The sequence below is a fragment of the Charadrius vociferus genome, unplaced genomic scaffold, assembly GCF_000708025.1.
Source record: "Charadrius vociferus isolate BGI_N301 unplaced genomic scaffold, ASM70802v2 scaffold56, whole genome shotgun sequence".
In the NCBI taxonomy this organism is placed as follows: Eukaryota; Metazoa; Chordata; class Aves; order Charadriiformes; family Charadriidae; genus Charadrius; species Charadrius vociferus.
The window spans coordinates 32941-56558 of record NW_009649057.1 but is presented as its reverse complement, the minus strand read 5'-3'; the positions used below and the strand labels follow the sequence as shown (position 1 = coordinate 56558).

At 42.4% G+C, this 23618-nt stretch overlaps 1 protein-coding gene across 1 annotated transcript in view; it reads left to right on the top strand.

The window, feature by feature from the left end:
* The first annotated feature begins 1277 nt into the window (after positions 1-1277).
* The window catches only part of FUBP3 (far upstream element (FUSE) binding protein 3), a 32983-nt gene continuing 10642 nt past the window's right edge, over positions 1278-23618 (top strand). The window contains exons 1-12 of the mRNA XM_009887997.1: positions 1278-1323; positions 7586-7636; positions 8118-8151; positions 10101-10150; positions 11748-11819; positions 12568-12625; positions 15264-15426; positions 16336-16434; positions 18483-18587; positions 18984-19086; positions 19756-19856; positions 21124-21265. Of these exons, the coding sequence (XP_009886299.1) occupies positions 10138-10150; positions 11748-11819; positions 12568-12625; positions 15264-15426; positions 16336-16434; positions 18483-18587; positions 18984-19086; positions 19756-19856; positions 21124-21265 (856 nt within the window). The 5' untranslated portion in view covers positions 1278-1323; positions 7586-7636; positions 8118-8151; positions 10101-10137. The remainder of the gene's footprint in view (positions 1324-7585; positions 7637-8117; positions 8152-10100; positions 10151-11747; positions 11820-12567; positions 12626-15263; positions 15427-16335; positions 16435-18482; positions 18588-18983; positions 19087-19755; positions 19857-21123; positions 21266-23618) is intronic.

Genomic DNA, 23618 nt, shown 5'->3' with positions numbered 1-23618 from the left:
AGTTCTATTTGTCATTTGCCCTTGTCTTCATTTAAAACAGATCTGTGTAAAACGCTCTTTCATCTGTTCCTGTTGCTTATTCTCTGGTGAAATCCCAGTTATAATAGAGTGAGATCAGACTCTTAAGATTCCATTCAATGATTTTCTTTTTTCTGGAAAAGGAAGCAAACGCTGTAGAATACACCGTGCTTTATACTTGCTCTGTAACTACTTTGTTCTGCCCTTACTTATTATAGCAAAGTACTTTATGTAGGTGAGGGGTGCTGTGAGACTGCAGTTTGCCTGTCCCTGAAGGTGGTATTAACTCGGGTGCAGCACTGAACTAATGCACCTGTATGTTTCTAGAGTGGGCTTACATCAGTTAGCTTGGAGACCAGGCAAAAGAGCTCACTTCTGTCTTAACTTTTCACTTTTATTAAGTGCTGTTTAGGTCTCTCTCTCACCTAGTTTATTTGCTTACCTTAGTCCCCTTACTGTGATACCTGACTGTCTCCTCTTTCCTGTAAATATCCTCCTTGCATCCTGGCTTGGCAGGGAACGGCTGTTACCCCTCTGTAAGGGATGGAAGCAGAGGCACAGGCAGTGTTAGTGGTGTTTGTGCTGTATTGACTGCTGCGGGAAGTTGAAACTAATTCTGGGCTAATAGTTTGCCCACTGGCTTATTCTTCGTACAGTAAACACAGGGGGATCCAGTCTCTTTGACGAGGAGTTCCCAAACCTGTCCTTGTGCTGTGTGTTTTCACGTTCTTCTCCCTCTACTCCCCCTGCTGATGTGCGAGTATGCATTTCTGCGTATCTGGATATGCATGAAGGCAGGAGGAGGAAGCATGTGTCCTCGTACATGGTTATGGTGGTGGCAGCTTCTCCAGGACAAAGTTGGTGAGCTAGTTTGAACTCTTCTCTTTGCAAGATTTAGCTTGTCAGCTGTTCATTGAGTGAACAAACCTGAATATAATGTTCCAGGGAGTAAATACCTACTTATGATCAGGAAGAGGAACTGGGTGAATGCGATCTTAATTAAACAAATATTAAAAGCAAGCAGAAAATTGTTTGCTTTACAAATGAAGCACTGATGTCTTGGAACTGTTACAAAGCCACCTATATGGTAAATAGCTGAGAGAAGATTGGACTGGGGCAAATGCCTTACTGGAAGAGTGTTTAGCTGTGACAGCTGAGACCAGGTATGCTAATCATGCTTTTATCCCCCGTTTTTATAGATTGCTGCTAAAATTGGAGATATTCCTCACTTGAATAATTCTACAACACTTGTGGACCCATCAGTCTACGGTTATGGAGTGCAGAAACGGCCCCTGGATGACGGAGGTAAGCTAGCTATGATTAATCAAATTTGTGGATGCAGCTCCTGAAATTCACCTGTGGAGGAAGTTGTCTGCTTTAAGGACAGAAATCAATGTATCTTTCTCTGTATAGAAATTTTATATAAGATTCCCTGTGCTTTTTAATCTCTTCCAGATAGAACAGAGCTGCTAGGCATTAGTATTGTTAATGTGAAGCAATTCTTTCTCAGTTCATGAACTTTGGGAATTAGCAAACAAAGTCTGTAATTTAAATCTTGTTCTGCGGTAATTGGAGGGGGGTGGGGAGGGAGAAGGATGTTCTTATTGGAACTGTGCTGGAGCCCATGGATGGAGTACCAGATACACATAGTAAAGCTGTTCTCTGGTGATCCTTGTTTTCTGAGAGCAGGCGGTGTATAGGGACAGTATTACACGTGCTCCTTTCCATGTGTAGCAGTGGTCGCAGCACAGTAGTTGAGTCGCCGTCAAGAGTTCTGATTGCTTTGTACCTGAATTTTAAGGAGCTAAGGTGTTGATGCAAGTTGGAAGGAAATTTCCTGTATTGGGCTTAGCTTTTTTCATAGTTATTCTTTGAGAATTCTTAAATATCTGAAGCATTTAACGTTGGCCACAGCCAAAGAATAATATGCTAGTAACTGTAATGAGTTAATATTGTATGAAGTGTTCAGATTTTAAGGTTTTAGTTTCTTATCTTTGGTGGGAACAACAAAAATGCTAGAACAGGTGTTTTCTTTTGTACAAATTAATGATGTGCACTGTTACAAGAAGTGTTTAAACTGTATTATCTGCTGCTGTATAGATGCAAAGAGCTCACCTTTCCCTGTGATTTGTTACAGAAAAAAAAAAAAATAAATGTGGCTATGTCTTCCTATTACCTCTAGTATTTTTACTGACACAGGTAGCCCTCCAGGCTGATTCTCTCCCCCACAGATATGTTCAGGAGTACTGAGGAGATAAGCAAAACTGTTGCCTAGCACTTAATTTTGAAAATATTTTTTTCTGTCTGATATGAAGGCTGAAAATAGCGCACGTTTGTTTCTCATTCTGAAGAAACATGCTGGAGCATGGAGAGAAGTTTCTTTCATGTGGAGCATCTGGCTTGCTAACATTACTGTTTTCTGAACACACGCCACAACCCACTTTCTTCTCTGGTGTTGGCTCTATTTGAGAAAGAGGTTGCTGCTCCTTTGGTTTGGTGTTTTAGGAAAGAATAGGTTTATCTGGGTGAGCCCCTGTGCCTTGTATCTCAGGCGGGAGCATCACTATGTCTATGAGAAGCCAGAGGCCTGGTATTACTGGTATGTGTTGGTTTCTGTATGGGAAGGTGCTTGGCTGCCAAGCAGGCTGTTCAGCATTGAAGAATGCTGAACAACGTCGAGCTGTGTCTGGATAGCTTAGATAAGTGGCTATATGTGAACAAGAATAAAAGTAGCCTTCTAGGAACTAGTAATTCAGAACGTTGGTCCTGCCTGTTTCTTTCATTGATTCATGGCACTGAACTGAGAAATCTGACCTGTTGACAAAATGCTTTTTTTGTGAACTTCTAACATGTGAAATGGTCGTAGCGCTTAATGACAGCGCAAGTTAGACTTTGTACTTAAACTTTTACTGGTGAGCCCTATTACTTGCTGAGCCTTGTTTGCGTTGACAGAAACCGTGTCAATACAGTTGCAGTCCGGGCTGTAAATGTGTGTTACTGCTGGTTTCTTGTGTTGTGACAGATAACTCCACGGAGCAGGTATCATTCCTGGGAGGGCATTCCGGAGTGGCTGTACTCCTGACTCTTGCGTTGGTTCTGCTGATGTAAAGACCTACGGGTATTTGCTCACCTTGTAGTTCAGCACTGGGCCTTGTACTGTTTTTAAAGTAGCTCCAATGCTGTATTTGCCCTGTTCATGTACATCTGTAGGTTCTATAACTTTGTCCAAAAATCTGATCTGTGAGATCTTAGAGGAGAAGAGAAATGGCGGAAGTGATATTTTAAAGGGCTGGAATTTCGCAAAGAAATAGGAATTGTCAAGGTAGGAGCAAGGGTTGTATCGCTTCTTTCAGCTTTGGTAATCTTGGGTTTTATTTCTAATGGCATTAGTAGGTCCTGTACTGAACTACAATTGTGTGATGAGTTCCCCGCCTAATCATATAGTGCTCCTGTGCTGCTCTTTAACTACATACCCAGAACTGCAGCCTGGCAAAGGAACTCCTGAAGCTGTGAGTGCTTCTTGCTCTGTATTTGTTTGTGGTATGATCCGTACACGCAGCTCTTGCTGCCGTGACATTAGAAGTCTATAATGCAGCTTTAGCTCTAAGCATCTGGAAGATGGCAGTTCCTTTTAATAGGACCCTTAAATTAGGAAAGCACTTCCCATTTGGATGATCTTTTAGTTCCCTGTTAGCTGCAAACAAGGGGTGTCGGGATTGCGTGCCCACACTTTTCTCCATTTTCTACTTGCCTGTGAACCACGGTTTGGAGACATTGTTGTCAAGAGGAGGTTATTTATGTTGTTATGCATACTGTAGAAATTTTATAGTGCGGGGGCTTGGATACACTCTGCTGCTCTGGATAGCTTGGAAACAAATCTGGTGGTAAATCTTTTGATTGTTTACCTCTGTATACAGCGTGTTCACGGCTGGATGCAGGTCTCACTTCTTCCTTATCCCCGTGTAGCTGTTAGAAAATCACTTCTGTTTCTAATGCTTCTGAGAAAATTGGGTCCAGAGGAAGTATTTAAGGTGACAAGAAAAATGTCTGTCTTTCAGGAAAATCTAATTCTGCCTGTCCATTTTTGTAAACAGCTGCTGGCGTGGCTGATTGATGTCAGCTTAGGAAGTGGTCTTAAGACAGGGTGACAGTGCGCTGGTCAAAACAAATTCAGCTGCTTTTAGAGCATTTCCAGGAAAAATAGATTTGTCATAGTATTGGAAACAAGAATGCGTGAGTGCCTTTTGCACTTCCCTTAACATAACCTTCATCTGAAACAAAGAGCTGCTAGGATTGGCCCTGGTGACCTGGCCCGTTGCTATTAGATGGAGCTTGAGACTGATTATTTCTCTTTTCCCTGGCTCCTTTATTTCCCCTTTGTGGAAACAACTTTAAAGTAATCCTGCAAATAGCTATAGTGCAGGGAGGAGATCAGGTTTATTTGTGCTGCTTGCAGGAAGTCGTAGTCGGCATTTATATGGCCACGTGCAGCGGTTAATGTTCTCGGGGAAGGTGAGCACTAGAGGTGGGGTTGGTCTGAGCTGCAGAGAGACCTGGTGGCATCTCGCATGTGGCTGGCTGCTGAGGATAAATCCCAGCCCTCCTGTTAACAGCCAGCGGCTGCTTCTGGTCTCCCTTCTAATTAATGGGTCCATCTGATTACCAGCACAATTTAATAAGTTTGTTTAATGCTAAATAATCCTGAAAGAAACAGTCTCGTTTTGTTCAAAGGAAGCGGGGATCTAGTCTGCTGGAAAGAGACTGATTGCCAGAATGTTACCCTTTGTTTGCCCTGTTTTAGACTGCTTTGAAGAAGTCTCTGGCGATACACGTAGGGTTAACCAGCAGTGTTGCAGCTGAAGGCTGGGGCATCCTTTGAGTCTGGGGAAACAAAGATGAGAGACCTTGGAGAAGCCTCACTTCCCTCTCTCTCCACCCCCTGCCTTCCCCAAGCTTCTGTGGTGCATCCAGATATGAAGGTGGCCTGTTTTGGTGTAATAAACCTGGATTGTAGTAGAGCTGAGGGGCTCAAACACAACACGATCCTGATGTATGGAATACTTTATTCTTTTGCTCCAACGTGTTTTCAGTGAAAATAGCGATGGGCAGAAGGAAATGTTATCCCTGTCTTACTGCTAATGGAAGTTAGTAGTGATGCTCCTTGACACATCTGTAGCAGCAGTAGGACCAGGGCAAAAGTCCAGATCTCTCAGCAAAAGGTTTAGTGTAGTACACAAAATGCCCATGTTCTTCAAAACTGCAACTTTAGAGATCACCATTTTTTTTACACAAGGCAGTTTAAGGGAGGGGAAGAAAGCCTATAAAGATTTGCAGTGAAGGCAGACATGAAAACTATTAGGTTTTGACCATTTAATTAAAGAAAAACCTAGCCATATTTAATGATGAAGAACTAGGGTAGCTAATGTCTTCTTTGTAGCTTTCTAAAATTTATGATGATCCCATTTTGGTTCAAAAGTATGAAATGTAACCATTTTCCACTGCTCTCCAGGCGATGCGTTGCTCTGATTTTATTCTAGCCATGAAGATATTCTCGATGAGATTGTATATTCCTATCACGCACATTAATTTAGTGGGAGGCACTGCTCTGTTTTATGGGGTGGAAAAAAAATCCGCATTTGTTTTGAGTGTGTCTGTTAGGTAGAATTCAGTTAAAGTGAAGCCTAAAGCAGAGTGAAGAGTTATCAACCAGTGGGTGCCATTAATAGGAAATTGTGCTGATTTTATTCAGTATTTTTCCTTATTTGCAGTAAAATGACTGCAGTTACAGTTAAATTGTACTCAATAGATGTAAAAGGGGGAAATATGTACGTGGCTTGTCAGAGTTCAGCCCTCTCCCTGGCGTGAGGAGGGAGATGGTGGAACAACAGAACATCAGCTTTCAGTGTTGCACGGAGCATGGTCTGCCCCGGCCCTGCCTCTCTATTAGTCCCTGTCTTTCATAGCAAAATGGGTATGTTGGAGAAGGAATGGACCTTTAGGTTGTTGGAACTGGGAGCCACGTTGTTCCCCCCGCCCCCCCAAATCGAGAGAAATCATAACTGATTTCAAGTAAATCACCCCCAGTTCTCTCCATCTGCCTTCTGTCTCAGCTCTTGGAGCGGTTATCTGTGAAATGTGGAAGGAATGATCTCGCGCATACTGTGGCTTAATTTTTTTTTAACTAATTTGTACAATAAATATACAGTAAGGCTGAAATCTGCCTGGGGTGGTGAATGGCTTGCTACATTTGTACAGTACTTGGAATGGGTTGGAGACATTATGTTACGTACATCTAAAGCATTATTTCCCTGACTGATTTAACTTCTTGTGCTCATACAGTTTCCCCCGAAGAAGTTGTCTTTTTCAAGTGTAGGATTGTGTTACAAAATGAAGGCTCTTCTGTTCCTTGCGTGAACTTCAGGAGTTGATTATAGGATGTGTATCTGTTTCATAATTTGTGGGCAGCGGCTGCAGTGGAAGAGACTGCTGAGAGCTGTTATGGTGAATTGAAATGCGAAGTGGATATTTAAATACAGCCTTGTAGTGTTAAAATCGCTCCTTTTGGCATCTTGGGATAATGAGTGGCCTGGTCCGTGGCAAGGGCAATCCCGTACTACAGCAGTAGCCACCGGACCTATTGTGTATAGTGACAACATTCGGAGCGCAGTTTGGGGCAAGGTGGTGAGATTCTGAATTTGTTTGGTTGTATTCGCTCAGCTCTGCGGTAGTAGCTTATCAGCTAGAGCAAATATTCCCCATTACATCACCCACCTTTTTCAGCTGCAGTATTGATAGTTATCAAATTAGAGCTTTTTATATTCAGGGTGAGAATATGCAAAGACAAATCTAACGGAGTCAATAACGCAGCAGTTGTCTTATCACTGAGCTGGGGAGAGTAATAAAATATATATGCTGTCGATATTTTGGTCCTGAACTATTATGAAGGTATTGACACGCAGCAGAAATACAGTATTGACTCTCTTTGTCTATTTTATTTGAGCAAAGTGTTTGGCCACAAACTTTATGCATTTTTCTACCGGATTTAGATAGTGTGGGACGCATCCTCTTTCTAACCCTGCCAGCTGATTGCCAGTTTATTTCGGGTCAAAGAATGTGCAGGTTGCTGCAAGGTAGTTTGAAACTGCATCTTTATTATCACAGCTCACATGTTGGCCGGTTTCATTTGTTTCGCTACTTGTGCCCTCCAGGCATGCAATATAATCTTTCAACTGGTTGTTAGGACCAAATGGTCTGGTTTTTAGCTGGTTTGCTGCAGGCAAAGTCCAGTAGGAAGCCCAGCGGGGCGTGTGTTCCCACTTTGCATGAGTTGGTCTAATGATATTTTCCCCATTAAGGTTTGGAAGAAAGATCTAATCTGTTCGGGTTGGAGGGGGGGGAGGGTGAGGGATGTCAGCTGGGGAGATAACTGCTAATCATAAATGGACCCTAGCTAACATCGCAGATATGCCTGGAATGTGTGTATTCAGTAAAATGTGATGGGTTTGGGTTTTTTTTAAATACTGTTTGGGTGCTACAAGGTTATTTAACAGACCTATTCCTTTAACAGGTCTCCGTGTAAGTGGGCTCCATGGAGCACAGATAAGAGACACAGAGAGAAGTACGTGCGAGTGGTCTTTAATGCTTTGTGCTTAGACTGAATCTCTTGAGCCTGCTCAGCTTTTATTTTTGTTTTTCAATACATACCAGTCAGCTTGAAATTTCTCTTCTCCCTCCTCCTTCCCCCGCTTTTTTTCCTTTTTTTACTACTTTGGGTTTAATTTGGGAAGGGGGGGAGGTTAGTTGCAGGGATTTGGATTTGGGCAGGCAGGATTTTCTCCCATGACTCTCAGCATGGGGAGACGCAGATCAATTCCCTATCCTGTGTTCAGCTGGACACTGGGTTATGGTGTGTGTTGATCAAGAAATCCCCTCCTGTTTTATACCACATAACGCATTCATTTCAGCCACTGAACCTAAATTACTGTTTTGCTTTTCTTTCTTTTTTGATGAAATGGTAAGAACTCTTTTTCTATAGGGATGAAGTTAGTTTATCCGTGCTAATGCTTTGATTTTTTTCCTTTTTTCTCTCTCTGCCACAGTAGGTAACCAGTTAGGGGCCCTGGTACATCAAAGGTAAGCAGTGGGTTATGTTTTATTATTTATTGATCAATTCTAATTGTTTATTGATCCACCATCTGTAGTAGTGTTAGGAAGTCAGAGGTTGAGAATGTGGAGAAACTGTTAGCTTAGGTTTTCTCGGTGCTGGGGTTTCTGCTAACCCTTTAAGGCTGTTTGTGTTGAAGAAAGAAGAGTTGATGTGAAACTTGGATTTGGTTCCTGCAAATCTGCAGGACCGAGAAGAATACATTCTCTCTCCTCTCCCTTACCCTGCCTGGGAAGGAGAGGTCGGGGGAGAGAAAGAAAAAGTAAAAAAGGCTCTGGCATTGTGACAAAAGTTGGCGGTATTAAATGGGCAGGTAGACTTTTTATTATTATTTTTTAGTTTTGTTGGTGTCATATGACCTGAGATGACTCCTTTGTCAAAGATGGTTTTGGGAGACTGAAGCAAGTATGAGTTGTCAAGCAGCATGTCTTAGCATCTAATACAAAAGTAAAATTCTCCATTTTTCTCGAATCCTGGTCTTAAGGAGTTGTCTGTCTTGTTTTGAGTAGGAAGGGGAGAGCGTTTCTAAAGCTGGATTCACCTTCGGGCTAATAGCAGTGTGTTTCCATCATAGCCAGCTGTTTGTTGGGGGCCTCAGCAAGAGATCTACAGAAAGACTGTAGAACCTTCAGTTTTTAGTGGTTAGGTTAAAGCTAATGTCCTGCTAGGGTAGCGCAGAGAAGGGTGGGCAGCGTTGACTGCTCTGTTGCTACCTGCCTTCTGCCAGGAGTGATGTTCTTGTAAGGAATTGATTAGGCTGAAAAGCCTGAGTTGTTGGTTGGGTTTTGTTTTGTTTTTTGTTTTTTTTTTTTCTGGGTTTGGTAGTTGGTTTTCTGCCAGGTTGGCTTCTTTGTCCAGCTGTAGCCATTCCTCCAACACAAGGTGGTTAACAAATGGTGCAGGATAGGATGTTTTGGCAACAGGATAGGTTTATTCCAGGTTAAAAAAACTGTAATTCTGAACCTCCCTGTTCTGTTGTGGGTATGGATGGCACTGTTTTGTTTTGCATCTCTGCTGGTGAGCCTCAGGACAGTGGTGAGTAATTTATCTGCAGGTTAGCTGGTGAAGTCTAATGTGTATTTTATACCTCCCCTAGCTGATCTAAAGCAAAAAAATGGGAAGATTTTAATATACCTCACTGCAAAACCTGCATTGGACTTATTATGCAGATGTTTCATTGCTTTTGAGACTGCTGAATGAATCCTGTGTAATACATACCTAAATATATGAAGTTTGCAAATTCCATATTCATTGTGTTGTATTTTCTATGAGATAGAAATGGCTAAGCAAAAAAAACTATCAAAGGTAATTCCTTTGTACTTGACTATGGTCAGGTCTTAGGAAATTGCTTTGAGTGCTATGTTTTGAGGCAGAGACACATTGAAAAAGTCCAAAGAGCAATAGATATGGAAGTCTTGAGATAATAAGACTTCAAGGGATAATTGAAGACAGTTTTTATAAATTCCTAGGAAAAGAATGATAAGGACAGGCAGGCAAAAAAAGTTGTGAATTTTGGAGGGGCATTCATATCAGGATTGGCTTTGGTTAGTGTTTCTTGGCAAAAGCATATCCAAAAGTAGCAGGCAGAGACTGTGGCTTGGAAGGTCTAGGCTAAATATTAAAGACACTTGCTGGTATTCCATTAAATCTGTCTGGAGCAAGAATGACAAGGAGAGGTTCGTTCTTCTGTCAGCTCCATTAAAGATAGTGGAGAGTAGACTGGAAAAATATCCAACATAAGAGAAATTAGGTGACCATGATAGGTCCCTTCCAAAACAAATGATTTTGTGATGTAGTATTTACTTTTGTGTGCAAAAGCCTTATGCTGTGCCTGGTTTCCATGGCAGGGACATAGTTGTCTTCCAAATTGTTCTTTGTAATGACTATTTGATTTTTTTTCTTCCTTTTTTTTTTTTAGGGCTGTAATAACAGAAGAATTCAAAGTGCCTGATAAAATGGTTGGATTTAGTAAGTACCTTGGATGCTTTTGATATGTTTTTTGATGTGTTTTCTGTGCAGGAATGCTGTTTATTCTGACATGTTCGCAAGTTTTTATGCATACTAGACTTGGATAAGCCTTGTCTAATGCTGTCTTCATGAGGACCAGATGATCTGTGTTTAAAATCTAGGTGCAAACTGCATGGAAAAGCTTGGTGTCCCAGTAATAAGAACAAGACTGTGTGGTACAAGTTACTCAGAGTTTTAGTGATTCTCTCCTTTAAATTCCCACTAGCATAGGATATAAACAAGTCAAAAGTTACTTTATTTCCCCTCATAGAAACATCTTACTTCCTTTGAGAATGCAAAACTGAGAGTTGAGGGAGGAAAACAACATTTAAATGTTAAAATAAGAGTTGACTCAAAGCAAGTTAAGCAGAATGGTAAATCTCTCATACATTTGCTGCAGGGAAACGCAACAAGCATGCGTTGCTCAGATGAGAATTTTTCCTAGATTTGCATTCCTGATACTATTCTTTTTCAAGCTTGATCCTAATTTCCTCCTGATGATCATTACTCTTCCTTTCAATGGCACCTCCTGCTGATGTGTTACTACAGTGACTGCCTAGACTCTTCCACTGCTAGATCTCTGTATCTCTTCCAATTTGATACATGGAGAGTAAAAAGGAAAATAACAGGCCATGATAATTACCCCTTAGTGTGTGAAGTTTTGTCCCAACCAAAGACACTATAAAACTAACTTGAATTCCTGCAAAGGAAACATTCATTCTCCTCCTCCCAGACCGCTTCCTTTATTGGTCCTCATACCACACGTGTGGGGGGATGTCAGAGGGATGCTGTAGCTCTGTGGGAGGGGAGCTTGTATGCTCCGGTGGTGCATCATCTGTGTGTTAAATCTAATCCTGGGTCAGGGCCAGACAGATGCAGGAAGGTGGCAAACCCACTTCTGTGGGAGCATCTTGAGCCAGGGGTACCTGTTTGACTTGACAGTTTTGTTCTCTCTTGGAGTTAGGGTAGGATATAAATGGTGATTGGCACATGGTCCCTCCTCAGTATGTCTTGTGAAACACCAATGTGCCAACTCCAAGAGTTAAGGGAGATGGGTGTTTGTTTTCACTTAAGGTTTGATAGAGCATTTCAGTATGTAGCAGTTTTGTGTGAGTGCAGACCAGCCAAATAGCACGTCCTTTGAAAAGAGGTAGTAAAATATGAATTTTACAGGGGGGGGAAAAAAAAAGCAAAAGTCTTTGCCTTTTTTAGTGCCTCAAATAACTGGTTTATGGGTTCAGGCTGATCAAGATATACTCTTCTAGCAGTACTCAAACTAGTGCCTTGTTTCTTGCATACTATGTATTTCCATTCCAGTGTGAGACAGGTTTTTTGTTTTGTTGTGGTGTTTTTTTTTTCCCAAGCAAATAGAATAACTTTCAGCAGTATCTTAATGTTTTTCTACTATGATAAATTTGATCATGCTGTGGATGCCTCTTCTGCAATCCTGGAGTCAAACTGTTCCTTTATAGATAGCTGCAGTGGAGTAAAAGGGGGAAGGTGCTCAGCAGTTACTCAGGAAAATGGTATGTTCTGATGCTTGTTGAACTCATTTCAGTAATCGGCAGGGGAGGTGAACAGATCTCACGGATTCAGGCAGAGTCTGGCTGCAAAATTCAAATTGCCCCAGGTAAGAACCTCTTTGTATGGTGGATGAACAGGTTTTAACGTTGAAGGATGTTGTGTCCATTAGATCGGGCGCCTTGCCATGCTCGTGACGTGTTATTACCGTTAACAACTGATATATAAGGCTAACATGCATGGGAGAGCTGTTGTAGGACAGAGACCTCCTGACTACCAGACAAAACAGGTTTGTCAGGTGGTTTGGGGAATAAAACAATTAAAGAACTGTCCTGAACTAACAAGTGGGTACAGTGCAAATGGACAATCCATGCTGTACTTAGACGTGAAATTGTAGCTGTTGAGTTTTCTGCTGGTGGTACCACTTTGCTCAGATCATGTGGTTTGTTGCTGATGAGTCTGGTCAGCTCCATCTCCTGGCAGAAGGTGTTTCAGGAGGGTGGCAGCAACTCTTTGTACAACTCAACTTGCCTTGCATCGAAAAAATGGCACCATCTGTTTGCTTTGTGCTAGTACCTATATGGTTTGGGGAAGACTGTACTATAGTGCTGTACAGGAAACCGTTGATGAATGTAAGCTAAGTTCTTATCCCTCCCTTTAATTGGTGGCGAAGGCTTTAAAAGAATGCAGACATCCAGCAAATCATTTAGAATATGTTGACCCTGGGTGTCTTTGAATTCATTAACATGCTCTGTGTGCAGGAGGGGGTTGCTTCCATGAGTGCTTGACAGTTACTGAAACAGCTGCCATTTTTTTAATTCCATGTATTAAAAGTTTCCCTCTTGTTTCCTTTGTAGACAGTGGTGGGATGCCAGAGAGGCCCTGTGTACTCACCGGGACGCCAGAGAGCATTGAGTGAGTTCTGATTTAATTTCTCTCCTTTCTCCTTCTCTCTCTTCTCCCTAATGCTGTGCTCTGTCAGTGGTGCTACTTGGTTAGCCACACCAACAAATGTTGGCCTAGAGAAACTTGAGGGTCTCTGGAGCATAGAACCTCTTGGTCTGATGCTTTAAACTGCGCACCTCAAAGGCTTTTTTCCAGTTGCAGTGTGAACCCTCTGCAGAAATTTCCATGGAATTCCCTTCCGCAGGGCAAGGTGGCTCTTAGGGCACCTAGGATGCAGTTTTCTAACTGCAGCTTTCCAGGACACTGAGCTAAGCTGTTGAAGGGCACTTCTCTTTTCCCCTTCACTTCCCTACTCCTATTGAGATGACCATCCTTGCAGCTGAAGAAGGGCTGCATGAGGCCTCCAAAGCCTGTCGGTGCCACTCCAGAATAATCTGGAGGTGTTGGTGTTGTTGCAGAGCAGCACGAGGCCCATGGGTGTGCTTGCCTCTGCATCGCTGCCAACAAGAAGCAAAGGACTGAACCTAAGCCTTGAATTCTGATCCCTGCATGGTAGAGACACGTGGCCAGCCAGCAGGGGTTTCTACTCTTTAGGCCTATAGAAACTTTAGGGACAGTGTTTCCTCCCTCCCCCTTCCCAGGAGCTGAGTTTGAGACTCTCACAAACCAGTTGAGGACCTCCTGCTGGAACTGGATCCAGGATCCTCAGGCTTACAGGAACACACTTAACATATGGAGCTGCTCTTTCTCTCCCCAGCCTTTGGGTAGGTGGGTTTTTTAAAATCCATCTGGAAATCTTTGAGTTGCATTTGATAGTGAAAATACATGGGCACAAAGATTGTCTCTCTAAAGAGAAGACACTCATCATTCTTCCATTCCTAAGAGATCTAAGGGTACGTAAATCTCCTTATTCTACCACAATACTGCAAGCAGTGAGCCAGAATAAATATAATTGGCAAGCTCACATTATAGGGCAGGCAATGTATTCTTGCTGATATTGAAGTGCTTTTCCCCCTTTAGCAAAGGATGTTTCAGAACAAGAGCAAAATATTAAAAAGCTGGGATGCCTGATGAGATGCAGTTGGGGAAAAATGGGAGAGAGGTATAGTTAAGACTTCATGGTTCTGAAATAAGCAGTTAAATGTAGTTATGTCCAACCAAGACTGTCTTTAGTTAAAATATAAATAAATTTAAAAAATGAAAAGTAAGAATACTCAATTTGCGAAGCAGAGCAAGGTGTTAAGGACATGGAATTAGGCAAAATTTAATTCAGTTTTGTGTTAAAATTCTTGCAAAGTTGGTTGTTTGAATTATTTTTCCAGGCTACTTATAGAAAAAGAAAATTAGGTAAGGAAACCAATGTAGATGTGGACTTCTTTTGTGTGAGGAGTCCATTAGTTATATCCACTGGGAAAATAATAGGGCCAATTTCCAGGTGACCCCTTCTCATCTGAAATACGTTGTGTATTAACTGTTGTAGTCTCTATATTGTCACTAAAAGAACTTTATGCGAAATACGAAGGTAGATGAATAAAACCTCTTAAGATTCTTCCACAATATTAGAAATGGGCTTCCAGAAATTCCACTTTTTGCTTGTGTTGTGAGGAAAGTCAAGAGAAAGCAGTGCTCTGATCTGTGTGCAGGCTCAGATCACCACCCCCTGAGCTGTCTTGGGTGAACATCTGTTTGCGAGGGATGACTTTGTACTGTTTCTTCAAATCTCCAGAGAGAAGACAGTCCTCCTAGGGTGGCTGATATAGCTTGGTATGAAGTGGAAAAAGGGGAATATGCCGCTTTAGACTGAATAGCCAACTGGTGCCTTCTACCTACTTTGAGAGGGGCTATGGGAGAAGGGCAGGAAAAAGATGTGTTGGTACTAGGAGTCTTCAAGATGAAGGGAACCCTTATCAGCTACCTTTGATGTGCTAAAGATTTTAGAGAAGGTATCTTTAATCTCCCAAATGCTTCTTTGTGTCTGTCTATTCTCACCAGGAGTAGAAGAACCCAGTCTTTCACTGGTTGCTGCTGCAGTATCCTTGCCTCGCTTCGCGGTGTAGCTTCAGCACCTACTGCTTGGGGCAGAGGCTGTGTTAGAACAGTGTTCTGGTGCTGCTGGTAAGAGCAGGCAGAGAAGAGCAAGGCAGCTGCCTGTGACTGAGCAGAGAGTGGTTAACCAATGTGCTGTGTTAGTGTCAGAGCAGTGAGGTTTTTGTCTTGACCAAGATGGAGAACAGAGCTTGTGTTTTTCCAGATATTGTACATATATAGTTTAGAAAAGTTTAGGATGTAGAGCATCTTCATTCAAATAAGCACCCCAAATGCTATAGCTTAACTGTTATCCTTAACTTCCGAAGAGGTCAGAGCATGCTGCTGCTCTTCCTTCTCTCTTCCCCTTTCAAAAATCAGACAGCTTATTAGTAATCATGATAGGGGAAAAATATACATCAGAGGTTTTTTTAAAAAAAAAAAAAAAACAAAAAACAAAACCAAAAAACAACAAAACCCAAGCATTGTGCTAACTGTGGTTTCCTTCATCTTTTCACTTCTTCTCCTCTCCCCAATCGCTTCCCATTTCGATGGTTCCTGGTCTCTTGGTCACGTGGAACAATGTTGTCTAATGGTTGTTTCCCTCGATTCTTTTCCAAAGACAAGCAAAACGGCTACTGGGGCAGATTGTAGATCGCTGTCGGAACGGACCTGGTTTTCACAACGATGTTGATGGCAACAGTACGATTCAGGAGATTTTGATCCCGGCATCCAAAGTGGGTCTAGTCATCGGCAAAGGAGGTGAAACAATAAAACAGTTGCAGGTGCGCAAGATGCATTTACTTTAGGGCTCTCTTCCCTACTGCAGCTTCTCTAGATGGACAAGAGCGTGCTGAAATGGAGAGCCTTAAATGCTCTCACCTTCTACAGCAGGGACTACTCTTCTGCCTTCGGAGAGCTGGACTCAAATCCAATCTTGTGTTAAAGAAATCCGTTTGGCCCTAGCTACGCACGTAGTGGAGTTTTGCCAGAACTGTGAAAGAAACTCATGGGCTTTAGATAACATTTGGTGCGTGCTGTTTAGGAGGGGATCCTTGTAGCCAAGAAAAGGCTATTTCTAGTCTGCTGCTGCAATAGTTTTTAATGCCAGCCATGCTGTTGTAGAGTGCTGTGCTTCTCTTTTGTTGCTGATCTGTGATGAAGCTGGTGTGTGTCTTCCTTTTTTTCTCATCCCACCCCTTTCTAATTAAGTGTTGTGTTATGTATAAATCTGTGTTCATAGACATTCTTTATTCCTCCATCTGGTAGGAGTTTTTTAAAGAATAGAGGGTTTCAGAAAAGCACCCAGGTCAAAAAAGTAGTTTTTGAGTGCCCTGATTACCCCTCTGTCATCCAATAGTTTTAACACTGGTCACATAACTTAATTATGCAGACAGCTTAACTTGATATCCAAACAGCTACAGATTTTGGAAAGGGCTGAAAAAAGTTGTTGAGGTCGGGGGGTTCTTGTTTTGCAAGGGATTCAGCTATTTGAGAACTTCAGGAGCAGCACACTTTCTGGCAGTCCATTACACTCGAGGACTATTACTGAATTTGTGCTCTAAGTATCCATGAAGAGCTAAAGTAGCATTCTGTAAAGCTGCTGATTTGACCTACGTAATGTTTAGTAACCAAAATATAGTCCCTTGTTTTAGGGACTCTGCTTAGCAAAGTGCTCTGTGCTTTTTCTTCAGGAGCGAACAGGTGTGAAAATGATTATGATCCAAGACGGTCCGTTGCCCACTGGAGCAGATAAACCTCTCCGTATTACTGGAGATGCATTTAAAGTACAGGTATGTAATAAAAGTAAGCAGTTGCCTTAGAGAACTGAAGAGAAATTTAAACTTTAACATATTTGTGAGCATCTAATGGGAGTCAAATCCAACCGTAAATGTAATGATCCCTACTGGTTTTGTTTGTTCTGTAAGGATGAAGTTTGAGTAGAGCAAGTTAAAACACAAGACTAGCAAGTGCTGGCTTTTTTACAGCGTAACCTAGGAGCTCTCACTCCACATAGATATTAGCCATGGGTAGGATAAAAGCTGAGGAGGAGGGTTTGGAGAAAGTAGCTTTGAAATGCTTTCCAGTCTGTGAAGCAAAAAAAATCATAGCTATATGTTACTTGAGCAAATGGGTTCTTAGTGACTAACTTAACCACACATTTGAGAAAGTTTTGTGGAAGGTTCATTATCTCAGACAGCCAATTGACGCAGGTAATTAAAAAAAAATATTCCCATGACAACTCCTGAAACCAAGGGGTTTGCTTAATATTGGTACCTCAGTCTCCTTGTGTCAGGTTTCTGCAGATGTGTTCTTACCTGCGATTCAAAGCAAAAGCCCATGGTCAGCCAGAGACTGGAAGATTACAGCATGATGGGAATGCTTGAATTAAAGAATTAAAGTTTAGCTGTGGCATGTTCCACGTCTCAGCAAGTGCTTTTCATACCTTGCTAAGAACTTAAATCTAGCTTAGCATTCCTGTCTCTACTAAAAATAGTTCTGTTTCATAGGATCTCCCTAATCAGAAATTGCTGCAACAGTTGATGTTGCTCAGGGCTAGCATGTTTGGGTTGTGTTTTTCAAACCTCTTATTGCAAGTTGGCTTTCAGATTTAAATGTGGATTTATTTTATTTTATTTTTTCAAAATACTTAATGTGGTGGTACAGATATGCAAAAAGGAGTTTACTGGTGGTCTTTTACCGGATGATACTTACTACTTTTAACCAGATGATACTTTAAGTGCTGCTACTTCCCAGGTGGTTTCTTCTGCCTTGTAAGATTTGCTGTCGTCACATCTTCCGTGCCATAAATCATGCCAAGCAATCATGGAGACTGCTTAGGCTAGAAGATCTTTGAGGCACTTAGAACTAAGTTGAGCACGCTTAGAAAGCACTTCAGAAGCTCGATGAATCCTTGTGTTTGGTGGGATACTCTGGATGCTGCAACAGTGTTTCTTAACTATCAAATCCCTGTGAAATCTCTCCATTGCCCTTATTTCTGTCTTGGCATCTCTGAAATGTCTTGAGTTGTTTCCTTCTGTAAAAAAAAAATACCACGGGGGCATGGAAGATATGTATAAATGTGAAAGGAGTCAGATTCACCAGTGTCCCTCAAACTTGGAAATAGAACCAAAATGTCAAAAGCTTAACTGGTAATATATAGAAACAAAGGTTTTGGTTTTGACACGTAGGCTTTTTTTTTTTTTTTAATGGTGACTACTGTTGGCTTATTTCCGAGGTACACTTTTGCTAGCTGGGCTACATGCAAGCTTGTGAATGGCCTTGAGGGCTGCAAGTAGGTAGGAAGAATATTTGTTTGTCTCAGAAAATGTCTTGTTTGATTGCTGCAGACTTGGGCTTAACTTTTCTGAGTGTCAATAAGCTCACTACTGCCCACCTGCCTCCTTGGGACATGCTCTCTAGCTCTTAGTGGATGTGCTCTGCTATGCTACCACAGCTTCTACCTTACTATATTGGTTTCAGTTGTATCCACTAGGAAAGGGCCTTCCCTTCCTTTTAATTTAAAAACAAAACCAAAAGAAAAAAAAAATCAAAGATACTTTAAAAGCTAAAGGGCCTTTTTGAAAGACTGAAGGAAGCAATTGCACACAAAAAACTGCCACCTTGCACACTTGGCAGATTTTGTCAGATATGGAAGATTCCACCAAGAACAGATCTCCATTGGCTGTGGTAAAAGAAGTTTTAAATCAGAACGCTGTTTCCGTTAAGCAGATGGAGATCGCTTTGCCTGAAGCCTGACCGTTAGCCACTGTTGAGGCCCCCACACCAAGATGGCAAGCAGGATAATTTTAAGCTAACTGTAACTTCTTTCCCCATGTAGCAAGCAAGGGAAATGGTACTGGAGATCATCCGAGAGAAAGATCAGGCAGACTTCCGAGGCGTACGCAATGATTTCAGTTCTAGAATGGGAGGAGGCAGCATAGAGGTATGTTTTCTTCACGAGTACTCTGCTAACCTCCCTGTGGGATGGGCAGTGGGTGGAAGTCATCAAATTGCACATGTAACCTGTAAGCTTATTTTTTTAAATGCATTGTGTTCTGTTGCCAGAAGAGTGAGTCTGGCTGCAAAGAGGAGGAGTTCTCATGGACTCCCAGATGGCACTTTTCTAATTGTCTTTTTAAGCTGCATTCTTGTAGTGCAGAGTTCATTTAGTGGGGAAGGAATTTGTGGCCACATGTTTGTTTTTTCTTAAGGGATATGGTTCTGTAGCCTGGAGCTGCCTAACACAGCCTGTCCTCATAGTTAAGAGCATCTCCTTGTAAAATCAGAGTAATTCAGTCTAGTTCTCTGAGCTTTCACACTGCTTTGCCTTTCCCATCAGGTCTCTGTGCCCAGGTTTGCTGTTGGAATTGTGATAGGAAGAAATGGAGAAATGATCAAAAAGATTCAGAATGATGCTGGAGTTAGGATTCAATTTAAACCAGGTTTGTGAGAGGATGGAGAGCTGTTACTTTCTAACCAGTGTTCCAGTTTGGGATTGCTAAAGTGAATCTGATCTGAGGTTGCAGCAACTAGGCTTTCCTAAGTTAAAGATGCATTGTCTCTCTTTCTGAAACCTGTTTAAATATGATGTGCTGCTTCCTTGTGCACCTTTTTTTTTTTTTTTCCAGAGAGTAAGACTATATACAGCTCATTTGCAAACATTAGATGTCACAACAGTCATGGCTTGAGTGGTAACTATATGGAAAAACAGAACAATAACAAAAAAACTTGTATCTGTTAAAGAATTCTCCTTCAGGACATTAAAGCCTTTGGGATCAGGAGTTGATTAATTTTAAGTAACTTTCTCTGGGTCCTTGGCTGTCTGATCACCTATCAAAGCTGCCTTTGTCCTCTTAAAATTATATCAGTCTCTTTCATGGCTTTTTGACATTTGAAAGTGTTGCCTTTTGAATATTGTTCCCTCTGCAATGTGGGTTGGGTTTTGTCTTCTTTCAGTCCATGGAAGAGGGGCTGAAGGTGGAGGGAAGAGGTAGCTCTTGGGGTAGTTTTGTGTGAAAATGCTGCTAGCGATGGTGGTGCTAGAAGGAAGCTTTTGTTGGCGGGTGGATGTTTTCTTCTTTTAATTTAGTCTTTGCCACCTCTCTTCACAGATGATGGGATTAGTTCTGAAAGAGTCGCACAGGTCATGGGGCTTCCTGATAGGTGTCAGCACGCAGCACACATCATCAGTGAGCTCATTCTCACGGCACAGGTGGGTTCTGGAGGCTCTCGGGAGGAAAGTGCTTATATAGGAATGTAGTCTGCACGCATGCAGCTGTGTGGATGGATGCCACCATCGGAAGAACAGCAATGTTAAATTTTCCCTCTGGTAGGGCACACATGCTGCTGCCCAGGACAGAACTGCTAGGTTTGTTTTTTTGCTTATTTGTGTTTTTAATGTGACATGGGCTGACCAAGTTATGAGAAGGTCTCCTCAGGCAGTATTATGAGGCCTCGTTGTAGCTCCACGTTTACCCCACATATTTAGTTGTTCTTAAGTTACTTGGAAATGGTGACCTGGTGGAATGGAGTCCAGCACTAGTGTGAGACAGTGGCTCAGCTCAGTAATGCTCGGGCAGCAGAGCGTTAATAGCGCTCAGTGATGCCTCCTCTCCAGACCAGTGTCCTCTGGTCCAGGACAGTGGGAGGGGAGGCAGGGGAAGGCAAGGAATGCTCACGTCTGCAGTCACCGTGTTCTGAGGAAGACACCAACGTATTGCATTGCCCAAGAGCAAGAAGTACAAAGATGAGTAAAGTAGAAGAGCAGACTCATGAAGGAGATTGTATATTCCCTTTGTATTATGAGAAGTAAAGATGTTAGATGATTCCAGACCAGATACCTGAGCATAATTTCCCCATCAAAGGTACGTTTTGATACTCCTTCTTGCCCTGAGATCCAGTTTCAATACTTGATCTCAGATTATTTTTAATAATCCACTTAAATTTTGAGGTCTGTCTCTGCCCATGGCCTTTGCTTTTGGAGAAATCAGTTACCCAAAATAGTTATGTCCTTCAAGTGTCTTTGAACTTAAAAGCTTCCTTTGGAAGTTTCGGAAAAATGTGCATTTCAGCTGAGTAATTCCAGCAGTTCTTTAAAGAACAACACTTGAAAGGATTTGGAAGCAACTTCTGTGTGTGTCAGTGCCAAGATCTATTGGTTGCTGTAAGATAAGCCCCTACCACAAACTAAAAGTCCTTTAGTAGTTGATGCTTGTTTATAGGTTTATTTCAGCAGATACAAAGGCATGCATTTAAAAAATATAAATATCTTCCTGAGTCAGGAAGACAACTATCACTTATGTTACTTGGCATTTCTTTAAAGTGCTTCAAAATCTTGGATATGAAACTGAAGTCCAAGAATATCTTAATTCAGTGCCATTGATTATAATGCATTTTAACTTACCTTGCTTTATTTTGTTTTTAATGTGCATTGGGGCCAGAAAAAAAAAAACACTGATACAAATTTTTTGCCTTCCAAGGAACGAGATGGCTTTGGAAGTTTGGCTGTCGCCCGAGGAAGAGGTCGTGGCCGTGGGGACTGGAGCGTTGGAACACCTGGGGGGATGCAGGAAATAACCTACACGGTGCCAGCCGATAAATGTGGTCTCGTTATAGGCAAAGGTGGGTCCGGTGACACTAAATACTAGAGCTTGCAATCTTTCTCTCTCGGGATGGTTGCGTTCTTGCCGCCTGACAGTGAAGCTTTGGAGTTTTCTGTAATTGCAGGTATTTAGCGGCCAGTGAATGCAGCATAGGAATAAGCTATAAGCGCTTGTGGTTGTTTTCTTTGTGGTGCTCTCACTCATAATTGTACTCTCCAGGCCCTTGTTCACAATATGTAAGAGAGGCTCTTCATGCAGAGCTGTCAAGTAAGCTTGTTATAACAAGCAGCTGGCTGAGAAAAGGCAGGTTCATTTGTGGATTCTTTTTATAGAGAATTCGTTTAAAGAACAGTTTATCAGGGACAAGCAGAACAGTCATTTCGTCATGCTGGATTTCTGTGAGTGCCATGTGATAAAATGGAAGGTCTCTGAATGTGGTAATAACAGTTGCTGCTTCCAGCCGCATACCTGAAGTGTCTGATGAATGAAGTGAAGTAGCAGGGCTCGCCTGTGCCTGAGCCTGTCGCCGAGCAGGCTGGCGCACCTCATCTCACTCAGAGGAGCACGTTCACTACCATGGAGTCCCCTTGGCTGCCTTAGCCATTGAATCTCTCCATGCCAGCGGTGTGGACAAGGAGTCATCTGGCCCTCCTCTCAAAAACTGGTACACCCCCACGACGATTATGAGACCAGAGAATCAGCAGCAGCCTCAATTTGTCATAGAGCATGAGCTACGCATCGGGTAATGGCAGTACTTAGATTAGAGCCAGGAATAGAGCTCTATCACTCTGAATTGTTGCGATGCTTCTGAGTTAATACACTGATGTATCAAAGGAGTTGTATTTAATTTTTCTATCTGCTTATTTCGGAAAGAATGACATATGCCTTAACTAGTACTTAAGTAATTGCAGTTGGCTTTTAGCATCAGCAGAGCTGAGGTGAATAGAATAGGAACAGATTAGCTACAACGGTAAAGGAGGCAGAGACTTGAGGGCATCATGCCATGTTTCAGTGACATTTAGTTTCCTGCCTCCCTGTTGGGCAGGAGTGAGCTTGCAATGAAACGTGTTGTGGCCTCCTTCCGCAGCTGCACACCACTGCTGCATGTCACTTGTTCCTCTCCATGTGTCTGGCCCCGGTGGCACCCTGAACTGCTGCCTTATTGGATGACAAGGGGCACAGGTATGGGACGCAGGCATGTCAGCAGTGTATCTGCAATTATTTTCAGGTGTTTTTCTTTGCCGTAAACCTGTTCACAAACCTGAAAACTTTTTTTTCAATATGAAAAAAACCACTTGCCCTCCCCGTTATGCAGAAATTGCAGAGTGGTTGTGCTTGATCTCACTGAACAGTCCAGTTGGGCAAAAGATCAAGCAAAGCAAATATTAAGCCCACAGGTGAGAGTTATATGTATGGAAAAATCAAATTATAATGAAACTTTATTGCTGTATCCATTAGTCATCCTTAATAAAGGATCAGAAAAGGTCACTTGTTGTTCAGCAGTGCATTGAAGTGGAGCATTTGTGACTACAGAGAGCACTGTGTGCTGAAAAGATAAATGCAGGTAGCGGAGTTGGATGTCCTAGCATTCAAGTGCAAGTCCTGGCACAGGCTCACTGTGGGGGTGAAGGGTAGCTTTTTACCTTTGTTTCCACAACAGCAAAACAGGGATTCTTACCCGGCCAGATCAGAAGCTTTCCGGAGTGACTAATTACTAGTTGTATGGTGATTTGAGTGCTTGTAGCTTTGTAATACCACCTTGTAATCGGTGTTCTTACAGTGCCTATGCTCTTAGTCTATTGCAGCCTTCATTTTTGTCAAGTGAGTGATGGCTGTAGCATTGCCTTTTGGGGCCTGGACCAGGATGGATGTACTGCGCTCACCATATGTTGATGCGAGACACCTGATTCTTCTTATTTCCTCTCCCACTGCCTGTGGGGCAGTGTAGGGGAGAGAGGGGATGTTAGTGGTTGGCTTTTTTTTTTGTAACAGTGACCAGTAGTAAGACCTTTGCTCCCTCCTTTTCGTTTCTGAGCAGTTTCCAGCTTTTTTTTTGCCTATTTTTTTCCCCCCTGTGATATAGGACTTGGCTGTTAGCCTTCTCTGTAAAATCTGGCCATGTCCTCTGGGCACAGGTAGCTTGCTCTCTGAGGTTAGCACCCACGCAGCGGGCATCTTCAGCCCCCAGGTGTAGTGTATGTGATGTGGCCAGGTGCTGCTGCTGTGCTTCCAGCTCCATGTCACCACTCGAGAAGGGGGGGAAAGAGGGAGATGGGAAAGTTTCTCAGCTCGGTTTCTGCAGCATATATCATAGAGGATGTAGGGGCCTTTTCTCATGGGCACCGCTTCTCAGCTTGGGAGTGTGAGCCTTT